This window comes from Pelodiscus sinensis, chromosome 17 (genome assembly GCF_049634645.1).
Source record: "Pelodiscus sinensis isolate JC-2024 chromosome 17, ASM4963464v1, whole genome shotgun sequence".
NCBI classification, from domain to species: domain Eukaryota; kingdom Metazoa; phylum Chordata; order Testudines; family Trionychidae; genus Pelodiscus; species Pelodiscus sinensis.
Window position 1 is genome coordinate 6,462,115 of NC_134727.1, and position 16,836 is coordinate 6,478,950.

The following is a 16,836-nucleotide window of genomic DNA, read 5'->3' on the forward strand; positions in this document are numbered from 1 at the left end:
TCGGAATAGGAAGCCTAATCCGAACTACCTACTCCATGCCGCATGTAGCCGCGGGCACGGAGTCCGAACTAGCGGGGATTTAAAAATGGCGGCACCCGGCAAGATGCAAATGAAGCCTGGGAAATTCAAATCCTGGGCTTCATTTGCAACTTTGGTTGCCTACATTAACCACCCTAGTTCGAACTAGGGTGGTAGTGTAGACATACCCAAAGAGTGTATCTATGCTAAAAGTCTTTATTTCAAAACAATGTTGAGTTGGAGGATTTCTTACTCTGACGCCTGTAACCTGCATTTCATGAGGAGTAAGGAAACTCAAAGGAAGGGTGTTCTTCCTTTGACTTTCTGCTACATGGACAACACCAACAGCCAAAATAAACTATTTCTATTTCAGCTATGCAATAGAGATAGCTGAAGTTGTGTAGCTTATCCCAATGTTAGCCCTGCTGGGTAGACATATCCAAAGAGAGGATATATTTTCTTCGGTACCTGTGCTGGTCGAAAACATCCATTACAATATTGAGGAAAATTATATCCTGTTTCTTAACTAGTTCTAAATTGAGGGAATAGCTCCACTATTTCAGCATCCCTGGCAAATATGAATAAAGCAATCAATCTGATGGGGCTGGCAGTGAAAGGGACCAACCTCAGCAGCAAGGGAGAGAGACATTCACTGAAAAACACCAGATAGCTCCTCCTCCCTCCCCAAGTCTCTGGCACCCACTGACCAGTTGAGGGGATGTGGGTTGATTGGCCAGCATTCCCCATCTCCCAGGATTTAACCAGGAGTGTATATGTGGGGGGCAATTGGAGCTTCTTTTGGTTCATTTCCAACAGCCTTAATGTACCCACACTTTGCTAGTAACAGCAATCCTGCCTGATAGTGCTGTGGGTCTAATTGATCACCCATCTGGGAGTAAGGAGGGAGGTTTTCTCCATGGGATAATTGGCAGGAGTCCGGTATGAGGTTTTTTCCACATGCCTTCACTGGGTTAAGGAGGAATGTGCTTAGCAACTAACTCTGGTAATTGGGTGAGATGTTACAACTGGTAGCCAATTTCCAGTGAGATTTAAAACAGAAAATTAATAGACACCACAAATAAGAGACTTGGGATTTTGGTGATAAGGATTCCAGGGGTGTGAAAAATGGACAGCCCTGAGCAACAAAGATATGCTGACCTACTCCATAGTACAGACACAGCTAAGACACTACTGTCACTTGGAGGTGGAGTTCCCACAGGGATGATGGAAACCCTTCCACATCACGATAGCCTGAGGCTACATAAAATAATTACAGGCAGTCCCCGAGTTACGCGGATCCGACTTATGTCAGATCCGTACTTACGAACGGGGCTCTCTCGCCCCGGAGCTCGCAGGCAGCGGGACCACCCAGAGCACAGCGGTCCCACCACCTCGACCTCCAGGACGAGAAAAGCTGCTCCGGGTGCCCCTGGTCTGCTGGGGATTGTCTCCAGCAGACCAGGGACACCTGGAGCAAAGCCGGGGAGGTGGAGGGGTCCCGCGCCTCTGAGGCTTTGCTCTGGCAAAGCCGGGGAGGCGCGGGACTCCACCGCCGCTGCTGCTGCCGCTTTGCTCCCGGTGCAGCTAGTGCCCCCCCCCCCCAGCAGACCAGGGAGACGTGGAGCAAAGCCCCGGGCCTGTGGTAGAGCAGGTGGGGCGCTGCCGGTTGGTCCCGCAGCACCGCTCCTTGGCGCTACTGGACCAACCCGGCAGCACCCCAGCTGCTCTGCCCCAGGAGTCCTGATTCAGCCGCTGCTGAAACTGACCAGTGGCTGACTACAGGAAACCCATGCCCCGGGCTTCCTGGAATCAGCCGCTGATCAGTTTCAGCAGCAGCTGACTTGGGGATGCCTGGGGTTCTTAAGTTGAATCTGTATGTAAGTCGGAACTGGCGTCCAGATTCAGCCGCTGTTGAAACTGATCAGTTTCAGCAGCGGCTGAATCTGGACGCCAGTTCTGACTTACATACAGATTCAACTTAAGAACAAACCTACAGTCCCTATCTTGTACGTAACCCAGGGACTGCCTGTAGTTGGCAAAGTTATTGCACCATAGCTATGCTGCAATAGTCTCCATAGTGTAGATGTAACCCACATACCTAGGCTATGTCTACATTCACGGCTTCTTGCGCAAGTATGGCTGTTCTTGCGCAAGAATCTGCAGAGCGTCCACACTGCCCGCCCGCTCTTGTGCAAGGAAATTTACAGTACGGCATGGCAAGAGAGGTCTTCTTGCACAAGAGCTACGCTCTTCTTTAACAGGTGTAAGCTCTCTTGCACAGGAGCTCTTGCGCAAGAGGGCAGTGTGGATGCTCTGCAAGGATTTTTTGCGCAAGAAAGCCCTATGGCTAAAATGGCCACCAGAGCTTTCTTGTGCAAAAGAGCGTCCACACTGCCATGGGCACTCTTGCGCAAAAGAACAGCTCACACATGACAGTGTGGATATTTTCTTGCGCAAGACTTCTTGCACAAGAACCCTTGTGGAAGATGTTCTTGTGCAAGAAGCCGCGAGTGGAGACATAGCCCTAGTGTGGTTACTGAGCAAGTGGTACCTAGACCACAGCAACAGTTAAGATCAAGAGACCTCCTCAGCATGCGCTGGGAGCCACCTGACTTTTAGCTCAGAGGGTAGAGGCTCCTATACTCCACTTCAGAAGTCCCAGGTTCAAATCCGCCCGGTGGTGGTTAGATAGACATGGTGTATGATTCTACCATCCTAGTCTCCCTGATTTGAACATTTTGTTCTCTGTGATCAACTTACAAAGCTCACGGAAATGAGTGAAACCATTGTAAAGCAGCAGAAAGCCAAGATCACACAATTTAAAATGGCTCATTTTACTTTGCCTATGAGAAACAGTGTGTTTGTTAAGCAGCTGCCCACTGTTATCCTTCCAATTTCTCAACAGATGAAACCTGCACACCGGGGTTTTTTTTGGGGAAAAAAAACCATGTTTAGGATTTTTAAGAACAGGTATTTTTTAAACGTTTTGCACATGGGCAACTCATCCAACAGTTGCCCACTGCAAAATAGATGGGGAAAATAAGCCAACTGAATATAAATGCACAGAGGTTTATAGCCTTCTTATTTTTACAGAACCAATAAATAAAACCACACTAGAGCACTTCTAATTGGTACATAAATTCCCATATAAGCTGTTAGGGAAGAAAATACAATTTGCCATTGGCTCTTAAAAAAAAATCCAGATAGTTGTAATTAAATTAAAGAATCCATAAATAATATGCTCTGATAACTTTTGTTAATATTGTCAACAAGTAGTCTTCATTAGCAATGTTAATTTTACCCAAGCATTCCCTTTGCCCCTAAGACAAACTATCTTGCATAACAACTTGTCATAGAAACTAACCTGTGCTGTAAATATTAGTTTTTCATTGTGACTTTTTTCTGAATTAAAAAAATATTTTATAAAAAAACAACTATCTTGCAGATTTTATAAGTTTCATTTTCATGTGAACTATGAAAATAAATCACCAGCACATTTGTATGGTACAAGAAGATTCAAGACCTTCCATAGATGATAGCGATAAAAGTGCCAGGGGACATCAATGAATGGATTTCTGATTGATGTAGGAAGGGGTGCATTGCATGGCAAAGAGATGTGTACAGAATACAAATGCCATCCCTAGTTATGCTCTAAACAAGAAAGAGTGTGTGTGTGTGTGTGTGTGTGTGTGTGCGCGCGCGCGCATGCTCATGGTCACCATTACACTAAGTAGAAATGTGGAGACCTTTGCTTCTTATATTTCTTATGTTGAAACATCAAATATTAAAATAAATATCCAAGACAATTACATTTTAAGGATGGCCACTCTTTGTATATTTTTTGTATATTTTATCACATGTATATCGTATCGGTATCAATAAGCTTCCTTTGAGCAACCTCAAATATTCATTCACATCGGGTAAGTTCATGACACAAAAGGTCTAAGACCACAGGCATAACTGATTGGAATTTCAGACTAAAACAAAACTTCTCAAAGTTTTTTAAAAAAGAATCACAATTAAATGCAGAAATTGATGGGAGCCATGTTGCTTTCCATCACATGCAACATCAAGTAATGCCTTTTATCTTCTTTTAATGCACTTAAACAATGGGAAATAAAGAGGAGACATGACACTATATAAACAACCAAAACTCTTTGAAGGACGGACAACTCTGAGACATGAACAATATATCACAATGCTTTCAACATTACCAGCCAAGCTCCTTGCTAGTTCTAGTATGTTTAGTGCTACATTATGTTTTCCTGTCCTCCTGGTACACTTTGATGCCTTGTCCTTCCCCCGCCCTCCTGATTAAAGGGAGAAAAAAATCTATAAATGGTTGAAATTTGAATGCAGAGTGTATTTTCACTCCCAAGCAAAGGGCTCTGTATTCACACACTGTTTTCATCAATTAAGTGTGTGGCTTTGACTCACACTGGTTTAAAAACAGAAACGAAATATCTTGAAATACTGCTTCAATGCCATTATTTACCTCTTTGTCTTAAAACTGCCATTTCCCCTTTCTTTATAATCTCTACATCTTTTTCCATGCAACAATTCTCACCATATGTCTCTTATGACAGTTAGTCTGCCTGTCACTGTCTCTGCAACATGGCCACTACACATTGCTGCTTGTGTTTTCAAGCAGAAAGCTTGCGAGAGTACCTCTTGTGGATTTTTCTCCAAATTTCCCCCCTCCCCCCACATACCTACATATAAATAACTGTGGCTCTTTTGTTAAAGCAGATCTTGACCTTATTGCAGTCAGCAATTTTGTATATTCATCTACTTTCAACACAGAGCTAGAGGTAGTTTTACGAACCTGGGAAGCCAGGCCACATGACTGCATGTTTGCAGTTTTGCTATCAGAATGGGAGGCTGGAATAGAGAGTAAAAGTTCCATGAAAACAGAAGTAATGTTTGGACAGCCCTGGTTTTCAACGCCTCTAACTTACATGTTGTTGTTATTGTTATGAGTCGAAATGCTTTGTTGGTAAGGCGAATATTGAATTGTGTTTGCTGTTCCTAGGGGAATTGTCAGCCTATTTATGAGTTAAATTCTTGGTTTGAACAAAAAATTATACAAAGTTCAGTTAGAAATTGTGCTTTGGAGCAGTTTGAGGAAGCAGCTTGTGCAATGATTTCTTAGTTCCCCAGCAACGAGACGCAAGGAGCCCCCCTTGTGCGTGTGTGTGCGTGCGCGTGCGTGTGCACTTGAAGTTATTTTAGGTAAAAGCACTCTTGCTTCTATCAATCATTTATTAGATGGATGAGCTGTACCCCTATTGATTTATTCCTGACACTGAATGGAGAGAAACAAGTCAGTTATCACTACTGTGGCTCTGAAAACACCGGTTAACACTTTCAGTCCCATCTTCAAATGAATGGACTAGCTTCCGACACAGGGAATGGCACAATTCTAAAATGCCTTCCTTATTGTTAAACTTTCCTTGATTTTGCATGTTGATCTCTAAGTATCTTCCCTTCGCTTGTTTAAAACTCACTTTCTCTCTCTCCCTTTTCAGAAGGTCACTTAGGCAACATTTACACTGCAGCACTATTTCAGGATACTGGAGGTATCCCAAAATAGCTATTCCATGTCTTTTGAGCATGCCTGTTATTTCGAAATATAACCGGCTCGCTATTTCAATGTCCCTGTAAACCTCATTCCACAAGGAGTAAGGGACGTTTTGGAATGGTGATTAATTTTGAAATAAGTGCTGTGTAGACAATGCCCAATTTTGAAATAAGCTATTTTGAAATAACATCAAAATAAGATCCGCACTTTGTGTAGCTCAAATTGTCTCTCTTATGCAGTGTCGATGCACTCTTACTGTTGTATGCTAGTCATCTCTTCAAGCCTTAACATTTGGAATAGCATTGAAGGGAGAACACTCTTCCTTCAACTTCCCTTACTCCTCAAGAAAGCAGGGTTACCGGCATCAACCGGAGCACCCCTCTCACTTCGAATTAGCGGTCTTAACTAGACCGCTAATTCGAACCCTGGAAGATCGACAGCAGCAGTTTCAATCTTCCTCTGTAGTGTAGACGTACACCGAGAGACTGGTCAGGGAGTCCCACACACCACATGCTATATAATGAATCACTTGCTTCCTTTTGCTTCCAACCATATGTACTCTGTTTTAGGGTTTGTATATTTCAGGATATCCTGAAGCACTAGCAAAAATCAATCCAGCCCTTTTCTTGCTGAATGCAAATCATGGGAGCAGGGGGGAAGGGAGGAGAATAGGAGCAGGGGGGAGGAGGGACTGTTGGACTTTGTGAATGCCCATAGAGATACAGCAGTAATTATACCCTGCCATTGGCTAGATTTCTCAATAGAGCTGCCTTATGATTTGTCAGAAATGGGAGGCATTCTTGGCAAAATATATCCTCACAGGTTTAAAAACCCTATAAATAATCCTTTGCCCGGTAAATATAGGTCTAAGTGTTTGGAGTACTTACAAATGCAGTGCTGGTACTAAGCTGATCAACTCTTTCTTATTATCTTAAAAAAAGATATTCCTGTCAGCCCTTTGGTCTGGGTAAATTTGTGTGTTAAAAGGACACTCTAGCTATGTCTACACAGTAGCGTTGTTTCCAAATAACGTTAGTTATTCTGAAACTGCATAGTGCGCATATACACAGCAAGCCCGTTATTTCAAAATAAATTCAAAGGAATGGGCTTCTTACTCCAACTCCTGTAGCCCTCATTGGATGAGGAGTAAGATAAGTTGGGGGAAGAGTGCACTATTTAAAAATAACTGCTGTGTAAACAGCGCCAAAGTCAAAATAAGCTATTTTGACTTAAGGCACGCAATTAGTATAGCTCAGGTCGAGTAGCTTATTTTGAGTTTACCCCTGCTGTGTAGACATGCCCTCTGAGAAATCAAATTTAGCTTTTTAAGGGTATAAGAACAACACAAATGATTCTACAATTTAAAAAAAATTTACCAATGACAACAACCTTTCCCTGCAGCAGTGGTTTGTACAACATTACAGCATTAAGATCCTGAAAGTAAAACAGACATAAAAAAATTCTCAGCAGCCAAGCTTATAGAACTGCAAAATGCACATAATTAAATAATCTAATGTGTTTTTAGTAGCACTGGTAAATATATATGTATATTTGCACTCTATGATTTTTGACATGATCATCTCCTTAAACATTTTCCTTTGGCTGGTACATCAGAGCTTTATAGCAATATAAATAAAAACCCTATGCTTGCCAGTATCAAATCAGCCCACAGAGTTATTAGTCATCAGGGGCATTACAAACAAAGTGTAATATTACAAGTGATTTTCTAATGTCAATTGATGCAGTGGTCCCCAAAGGAATGCAAGCTGAGCAATGATTGATATGTTATTGTCCTGAAGAATTAAAAATACGGTATTCATGAATGATGCAGGCGAGATGTGTTTTCTTAGCTGTGCAGAGCAATTTAGACAAGAAAAGTTGTATGTGCCTGCCAATCAACAAGGGACTGGTTAGGTACCAAAGTATTAAAACGCTGCTTTACTAAATTAGATTTGCTCGTTATAAGCATAAACCTTCCTCAGACAGAGAAATAATCAGATAGTAATTGCTGTAAATGAAATCTTACTTGGAGAGTGACTATGAAATGACCAGCAAGAATGTGCCTACACAAGTCATTCTGCCAAGAAAAGGACTGAGGGACAGCCAGGAGTATCTGTATAGACATGATTCAAAACACATTAAACAAGGTCCAGGCAGCTCTTACTCCTTTCTGTCAACAGAAACCAATCCATATTTGAGTCACAAAATACAAAAACAGCAGATCTGTTTTAAAAAGACCATTCTATTGAGATTCTAGGTAAAAGCCCAAGAAACATCACCTCAGCTGAATTTGGTAGCTTAATAGTTCAATACAACTTAACCAAGTTTTTTTCCTAAAGAGTCACTTCTTCTAGCAGGCCTACAAATACCAACTATATCAGTTCTCCTGTGCCCTGTCTGGCCATTTTAATTTACTGCTTGGGGGGATTCTGCACCCAAAAAAATGAAAATTCTGTACATCATATTTTAAAATTCTGCAAAATGTTGTAAATTTTAGTTGTAAAAAAAAAAAAAACCACTATGTAATCATGTTCAATCAGTATGGTAATTTATTTCACAATGCTTGTTAGCAAGTATCTCTGCAACAATAGAAACACATACACAATTTCCCCCAATAGTGGAGTTAAAGAAACTCTTGTGACAAGCCAAGTTCCTGCTTTCCTCTGTCCTTTCTCCCAGACCAGACATTCACCCTCCTTGCTCCCCAATAAAGCCCAGCTCTGGCAGCATCCGTGGGCCAAACACTCACATCCCTCAACTTCCAGGGCCTAGCTGCACACCCCCCACAGCCTAAAGCCTGAAAACGACACATACTGCAGTGAATGATGAAGACTAAATCACTGAAGTACTTGTAGTCCTCCAGTGGATTTTCCTACTGTCCCCTGAAAGACAAACCAATTCCCCCAGAATTAACTAGTATTGAGTCAGTATGTCCCAGCACAAAGAACCATGGGTATGTCCTCAGACACAGGTCTACATGGGTAGAGTTTTGCAGTGGGAATGCTAATACCTGGATTAGACATGCTTGGGTGCTGATCTCTCTCTGGCTAATTCTGCAGAGCTGACACCCCCCTACTTACAGCAATTTGCATTTAAAAGGGTCAGAATTGGTCTTGGTTGAGCATGAATGGCATTGTGCACACCAATATTACAACCGTTCTCAAGATATGAATACACAGTGTGAAGATCTTTGCAAACGTTATCCATATACACTATTTCCAACTATATAAAATATTTCAGAGACCTACAATAAGTTTAAAAAGTAGCGTATTGAAATCTCATTTGTTCATGGCAACCACCCCACAAGTAAAATATTTCTACACCAGACATAAGTCTGAAAGAAATTAACAATGTGATCCATCTGACATCAAAGAGTGTGTTGTTTTAACTCAACCAATTTAGCCATTCACAAAAATTCTAATCACTGTGAATATCCAGTCCTGTTTATGTTGATATGAGTGGTGAATGGAAGAGGAACGAGCCCATCACATGTTTAAAGAATGGTGTATACTATGGACATACTGTGTTTTCCTGCCTTTAAAAAAACACTCAAAATGAAAACATCTGGAGATGTTCTAAGAACAATGTTAGATTTCAAGGAAAATCTTGATTACCCACCTCGGGAAAATGTGTCAATCCCTTTAAATAACACAAAGCACAAATGAGTAGGATTACAGCTGTGCCAAACTGCCAGTGTGTTGATATTACACTTTATTAAAATATTTCCTGATATTCTTGAATAAGACAGTTTGAAAGGAATCTGTCTATAACCAGCAACAGCTGGAAAATTCAGGCATCCAGCTATTTCTCTAGGGACTACTGATCTTTGATGAGGGAATTATTCTAACAACGGGTATAGTCCTGCAGTTGATTTCAGGTACGCAGTTTTCAGAAGTTAAAATAGGTTTGTCATGTTTTGGAGCACCCCCGCTTTGGAGTAGGCAGCCCTTGAATATTCTGTTAAGCACAGCAGTACTCAGAAATCTGCCCAAACACTTTGTCAGAGGCAAATCTATTCAGAGGATGGCTGAATGTGGCCTTTAGTGAGTGCTCAGGTCGGTAAGTTTAGAGATACTTATAAACAAGACATACACGTCTTACAATATACAGCTACCTAAAATCCACGGCTGTGTCTAGACTGCATCCCTTTTCCGTAAAAGGGATGCAAATTAGACACATCGCAATTGCAAATGAAGCGGGGATTTGACTCCCCCCCGCTTCATTTGCAAAAACATGGCTGCCGCTTTTTTCCGGCTTGGAGCTTTGCTGGAAAAAAGTGCCAGTCTAGACGGGGATCTTTCGGAAAATAAAGCCTTTTCCGAAAGATCCCTTATTCCTCTTAAAAAAAGGAATAAGGGATCTTTCGGAAAAGGATTTATTTTCCAAAAGATCTCCATCTAGACTGGTGCTTTTTTCCGGCAAAGCTCCGAGCCGGAAAAAAGCGGCAGCCATGTTTATGCAAATGAAGGGGGGATTTAAATCCCCGCTTCATTTGCAATTGAGATGTGTCTAATTTGCATCCCTTTTACGGAAAAGGGATGCAGTCTAGACACAGCCCACATTGTAAAGTTTACATCTGACATTATTAATTATATGATTCCCTACAGGGGTGTTATCAGAGGCATGACGACAAAAATTAATGATTTATTTAGCTTTCACTGCTCTGTAGGGAGACAAATTTAAAGCTAGTTAACTTTGGGAAATGGAATTATTTCCATCTTTCAAAGAGTGCATCACCATGGGATTTATCATTCCCAAAGAATATTATTAAGTGGGGGAAACCCTGTAAATATTGGTCAGAAAACACACGTGTCTGGATTGGACACATGAAAGGGAAAATTGGCTATGTTCAAATTCTCCTGTTCTGAGTTAATGCTACCACAGCCCTGCCACAAAAGCCTGCCCTGAAATCATCTGCCACATAAGACAAAGAAGAATTTTCCATTTCCTATGTGGATTCAACAACTGAACACATGAAAGGGATTATTTAACAGCTACTCAGGCTACATCTAGACTGCAAGCTTCTTTTGGAAGAAGCTTTTCCACAAGAGATCTTCTGAAAAAAATTCTTCTGAAGGAGCACGTCCACACTGCCAAAGCACATTGAAAAAGAGATCTGCTTTTTCGAAAGATAGCATCCAAACCGAATGGATGCTTTCTCGCATTTCAGCTGTCATTACTATGGATGGAGCGGCCACCAGGGGACCGGTGCTTTTTCCTCTTCCCTCTTCTTTCGAAAGAACTCCCTCTTCCCCATCCACACATGCCTTTTTCCAAAAGAGCACTTTCAGAAAAAAGCTTCTTCCTCATAGAAAAAAGGTTTACCAATGTCAGAAATACCCCTCTGTTCTTATTATTTTTGTTATTGCTATTAAAAGAACATGATTGCGGTGTGGACGCAAGTGAAGTTTTTTCAGAAAAATGGTCTCAGAGGTTCACTGTATTTCCTTTTTTCTCCCCTCATTCCTTTCCCCCATTCTCTCAGTCATGGAGAATAAATACTAAACTGGCACTAGACCTGAGGCTCAGGAGACAGGGCGAGGGAGAATCTATTCCCAGCTCTGACAGAGTATGTCTAGACTACATCCCTCTGTTGTTTTACCAGGCATAAGGGATCTCCTCTCCCCTCTCAGAAGTCAGTCTGAATATCTCAATGTGTTTATAAACAATAATACACCTATACTAAAACTTCCCATCTTGCCCTTCCAATGTCACTCAATCCTGGACCACAGAGATTTTGTAAAATTACAAGGAGGCAATCCAATTTATTCCCTTTTTCATTACTATTATTCTTTGTTTCTGAGGACCCCAAACAAGATCCTATCATGTTAACTGCAATGTATACTTGTAGTATAAAACTGTACCTGCCCTAAAGAGCTTATAATTGATAGAGACAAGATGGAAAAAGGGTAAGAGAGGGAAAAAGGCATTGACATATTAAGTGACTTACCCAAGGTCAAAAAGTCAGTCACTGGAGGTATGTCTAGACTACATCCCTCTGTCTCCAGAGGGATGTAAATTAGACATACCGACATTGCAAATGAAGCAGGGATTTAAATCTCTCACGCTTCATTTGAATAAAAATGGCCACCACGTTTTGCAGAGTCAGCAGTTTGTCAGCAAAAAGTGGCATTCCACGAGGAGTAACGGTAGTTCAAACTAGGAAGCCTAGTTCGAATTACCTAGTTCGTGCCCCGTGTAGCCGCGCTGCACGGGGTTCGAACGAGCGGGGTTTTAAAAATGGCGGCGCCCCGCTTATGCAAATGAAGCCTGGGAAATTCAAATCCCCGGCTTCATTTGCAAGTGCGGTATGCCTACATTACTCTCCTAGTTCGAACTAGGAGGGTAGTGTAGACATACCATAGGAGACAGAGCTTTCTCAGGGGATGTGGGGTTGGTACTGAGTATTCTCCCTCTGGAGATATAATGAGAGAGAGAAACCGTAGATTACAGATGCAGATTACAGATGCAGATTACAGATTACAGATGCATTGGAAGCTATCCTGATAGACCTGATCTAGACAGCCTCTATTTACTCCTTGGCTTCTTTTTTGTCAACATGGGGCTAACTCTGACTCTTCTTTCTGATGTTGACACCAGCCTGATAGAAATCAAATTCCTTTTGCTGGTCAAGCTTGGGAAAGTAGTCCATTGGCACAGCCAGTTATTTCCAACAGTATCGACACTAGGTGAGATAGGAACCAAAACTGAAAAGGCATCGGAAGCAGGGAACACTGCCTCTAGTGTGTACAGAAAAGGAAATTTGCTGTTCCCTTCATTAGCACCAAAGTCTGTATCAGGTGTCTGCACTCTTTCCGTATCTCCTTACCTGTTCTGCACCATGCTCATTGCCATCCAGTCCGAAGGGTAAACGTTCTTCCCTATGAGATCTTTGAACATGATGAACGTTTCCATCAGAAAGTCCTAGAACAACACAACAACACAACTATGATTCTGCATCCTGCAAACACCATTCTCCAAAGCCAGTTTCCTTCTGGGCAGAAAGCACCACCAGTGAAGGCTGCCTTCCGCACTGACAGAAGTCAAAAGCAAAGCTACTAATGACACCAATGGCAGTGGAACTGGGACCAAAGTCCTGTAACACAGCATTTGGAGGCTACAAATAAAAGTTGATATCACATTCCACTGAACTGTTGAGCAATGATAAGCCATAGATGAATGAACTGAACAACAATTCGCAGTAAACAGAATATTAATTTATGCCCTTGGGGGTGGAATTGTTGATGAGTTGTACACCATATAATAGTGTCATCTCTTAGCAAACTGCACATTTTTTAAAAATGTAGTTGTCCTCCTAAGTACATATTTGGCAAGAGTGTGCCAGTTCTACACAGAAATTATTCATATTAAGTAATAAATACACGCACATAAAAACATTCGTACAAAAAACAAAACCCACTCATCTTTTCTAAAGAACACTTGCCAAAGGCACAGCCATTATTGGAAGATATTCATTAACACAATTATTCTATCATTAAGTGTTTACACATATGGAAATTTACCCCAAAGATTTCCATAGGAAGCTTTCAAAGGCAGTCACTTGAGGCCAATCACTCAAAGCTCTGTCAGCCTGCACTGATACCACATAAGTGGCACTCAGCAGACAATTGGGCTCTTCAGAGTCAGATTTTGTTAAGGGTAACCAAATGAACAATGTCTCCGAACAGTGTAACATGGAAACAAATCCTTATGATCTCCATTGCCAGGAAATTACTTGTATGGGGCTGAGAAAAAATTAAGTGTTCACAAGTCAGTGTATTTAAAAAAGGCAGAAAAAAACCCAAACATGACAACATCATTTTTGACAATACTTTTCTGTTTACTTGACAAGTAGATTGCTGCACTATATAGACTGGTAAAATTGCTAAGTATATGCCCAAAGTGCCTAGACAATAATGCAACAAAATATCCCCATATTGCCAGCTAGCCTGACTCATTTGGAAAATTGCAAAAAGGAAAACTAGCTGGGCTTGGATCTGTCATTGTCTGCACCATTTGAATTCTCAGACAGCGCATGGGTCTGAAAAACAGCTGCATTAGGCAATTTAAGAATTTTCCTAGAAGAGCTTTCATCTGGCAAAAAAACTGGTGTAATCCAAAAGGTGCACCACTGTCCACACCTCCCTTTGGGTGCAAGGGGTGTTTGAAGAGCTGGGAGGTCAAGAAAAGGTGTGTGGTCAGAGAACTTCTGTAATCATTGAAGGAATGGTATCATGTAAATCAGAACAACAATGGAGCTGTTAATGGAGATAAAGGAGAGAAAGAAAAGTGAACACAAGATCTGTAAAATTGAAGGAGTAGGCTAGAACTAAAAGTTAAAGGATCACTAAACTGAGCTGTAGAGTAAAAATAAGCTATCAAACAATGAAAAGACGAAATGCAGAGTAGAGAGCATATTAATTCAGGCACTTTGGAGACACTTTGGATAAGAGTGGTTGAAGAGTAGTACAGTAGATAGCAGAGTTTTCTCCTAACAAATTCTCTAAGGATATGTCTATGCTACAGGATACGGTCGAATTAAGGTTCACAACTTCAGCTACGTTACTTGCGGAGCTGAAGCTGAAGGACCTTAGCTTGACTTTTGGCACTGTCCACACTGCAGGAAGTCAAAGGGAGAACCCTCCCTTCCACTTCCCTTACTCCTTATGGAAGCAGGTTTATCAGCATCGACTGGAGGACCCCTTTCAGTTTGAATTAGCGTGTCTCCACTAAACCCGCTAATTCAAACCCTGGAAGATCGACAGCGCTAGCTTCGATCTTCTCTGTAGTGTAGACGTACCCTTAACTGATCTCCTCTACATGTAGGGAAGACAAAGATGGCAAGGGAATCATCTACCCAGAGCAGCAACACCTATAACTTTTCAAGTTTCACATGGATATGGCATCATGCAAGCACTCTGTAGCACTCAAAACAAAACTTCCAGGGACGATGGGGCAAGAGATCTATCACACAAATGTGTATCTGCAGGTTGGTGATACTCCATATTTAGAAACCATGTCTTGTATTTGGCAAAGCCATCTGTTCTTCTTAAATAGGAGTGTCTGCTAGAACCAAATGTATGGAGTAATCCAGTGCAGAATATGAAATATTTGAAGGTCATGTGTCTATTTTCCAGCTTTAAATGTGAATACTTTGTACTTACCACTAGCTCTGAACTTGTCTGAAAGGTTTCAATGTAAAAGGAGTAATGTTGGTCGTCCATTTGGTTTAAGATTGCTGTCATGCATGCCACAAAATGACTCTAAAAATGAAAAGAAAGAGAAAAAACAGTAAAGAAATGCATATCTCGAGTGTAGATTTAGAAGATTTTGCAATGCCAAATCACCAAAAACAAAAAAACCAAACCAACCAAACAAAAACAAATATCCTGTGCCTGCCCAAGAACATGAATTTTCAGAAGATAAAAGGTGCTTTTCACTGTATATTCACTGTGAAATGTGCTTAACAGGAACCTACAACTGGCAATACTTAGGATGACACTCAAAACAACTTTCATTGTTCAAAAAGTGATATCACCCACAAGAGAACACCATGTAAGAGAGGCAGCATTCCAGCTTGCTACAGCACATGACTTTGTTACAGAGAAATTCTGTAGAATACGACAATCTTTTTAGGAATTGTGAACCACATACAAAATCATAGAAAATGAAAACTTTCTGTAAGATTCTTTTGAATATTCCTAAAACAACTTAATTATATCCCTATGACAGAATTCTACAGGAAGAATAAAAACATCCAAAAAAAGAGAGGATATTATTTTCTTACATTTTTTAGATTTTTTCAAGTAATGTCTGTTGAACCCTATCAAATATGTACACGTACCTTATTAAATTCTGTAAAATTTTCCTATAAATATTATATTCTTCTGAATTTTAAAACAGAATTGAAATAAAATGTAAAATTATTTATAATCTTAGGTCTCAATTTCAGAAGTGCTTCTCCTTTGCCAAACCTTCAGGATATAGGGGTGAGGCTAAAAGACTGCAGTTTCTCTTTGAGGAAGACAATATCTCTTCCATTGATACTTTTTTATCTTGTAAAAATTACAATAATTTTTTTAACAAAGAACTAACTCAAAATAATCACTGGATTTCTCTAAGGCTACGTTTACACCGCAGCGCAATTTCTGGATTCCAGACGTATACTTAAATAGCTATTCCACATCTTTTGAGCGCACCCGTTATAACAGGCTTACTATTCTGACTTCCCTGTAAACCTCATTCCGCAAAGAGTAAGGGACATTTCGGAATAGCGATTTATTTCTAAATAAGTGCTACGTAGACAGCATCAAATTTCGAAATCAGCTAAAACAGACTCAAAATAATCTACACAATTTGCGTAGCTCAAATTGCATAGCTTATTTCGAGCTTTGAGTGAAGTTTAGACACACCCTAAAAATGAAAAAAAATATGACAGACACAAGTCTAGAAAGTAACTACAGTAAAACTCCAATAGTCCGGCATCCAATAGTCCGGCATTCCTGATAGTCCGGCATCAAAATGGGAAGGGTCTAGTGAGTGAGCTTCGGCAAAAAATGAGTCACAAGGTAACAGCGGTAGCAGCTGAACTGAGCAAAAAGGGTAAAAAAGGCTTAAAAAAACTAAAACATTACAGTATACTGTATATAGTATGTACAATAAAAAGGGTTAAGAACACTTTATATACAGTATATAATGTATACAGTATATATATAACCTGCTTATAGTACCTCCTGATAGCCTGGCATATTTGATAATCTGGCACCACATAAATCCCATAGGTTCCGGATTATCGGAAGTCTATTGTATTCTCTGAGGGTACATCTACACAGCAGTGTTATTTTGGCATAACTGACATTATTCTGAAATAACAAAGAGCATGTCTACACGACAAGCCTTTATTTTAAAATAATGTCAAGCTGAAGGACTTCTTACTCCAACTCCTATAACCCTCATTGCGTGAGGAGTAAGGGAAGTTGAAGGAAGAGTGTTCTTCCTTCGACTTCCTGCTGTGTAGACAGCACCTAATGTCAAGTTAAGCTATTTTGACTTAAGCTACACAATTGACGTAGCTGAAGTTATATAGCTTAGTTCAACTTTAGCCCTGCTGTGTAGACGTACCTTGACAGATTGACTCAAACCCTTGCATTTGATCAGTTTACAAGTGATCCAAGTGAGTCCCTATCTTTTCAACCAGAAGCATTTCTAATTTTTACTGGTTTGGTGAAATCAGATTT

The 16,836-nt window shown here is 40.7% G+C and overlaps 1 protein-coding gene across 2 annotated transcripts in view; it reads right to left on the minus strand.

Annotated features, from left to right (window-relative positions):
• DOCK2 (dedicator of cytokinesis 2) overlaps positions 1–16,836 on the minus strand; it is a 497,337-nt gene that overhangs the window by 129,625 nt on the left and 350,876 nt on the right. For both annotated transcript variants that reach the window (XM_075900153.1, XM_075900154.1), the window contains 2 exons: positions 14,764–14,862; positions 12,429–12,523 (listed from right to left, as the gene is read on the minus strand). In XM_075900153.1, the coding sequence (XP_075756268.1) occupies positions 12,429–12,523; positions 14,764–14,862 (194 nt within the window). The remainder of the gene's footprint in view (positions 1–12,428; positions 12,524–14,763; positions 14,863–16,836) is intronic.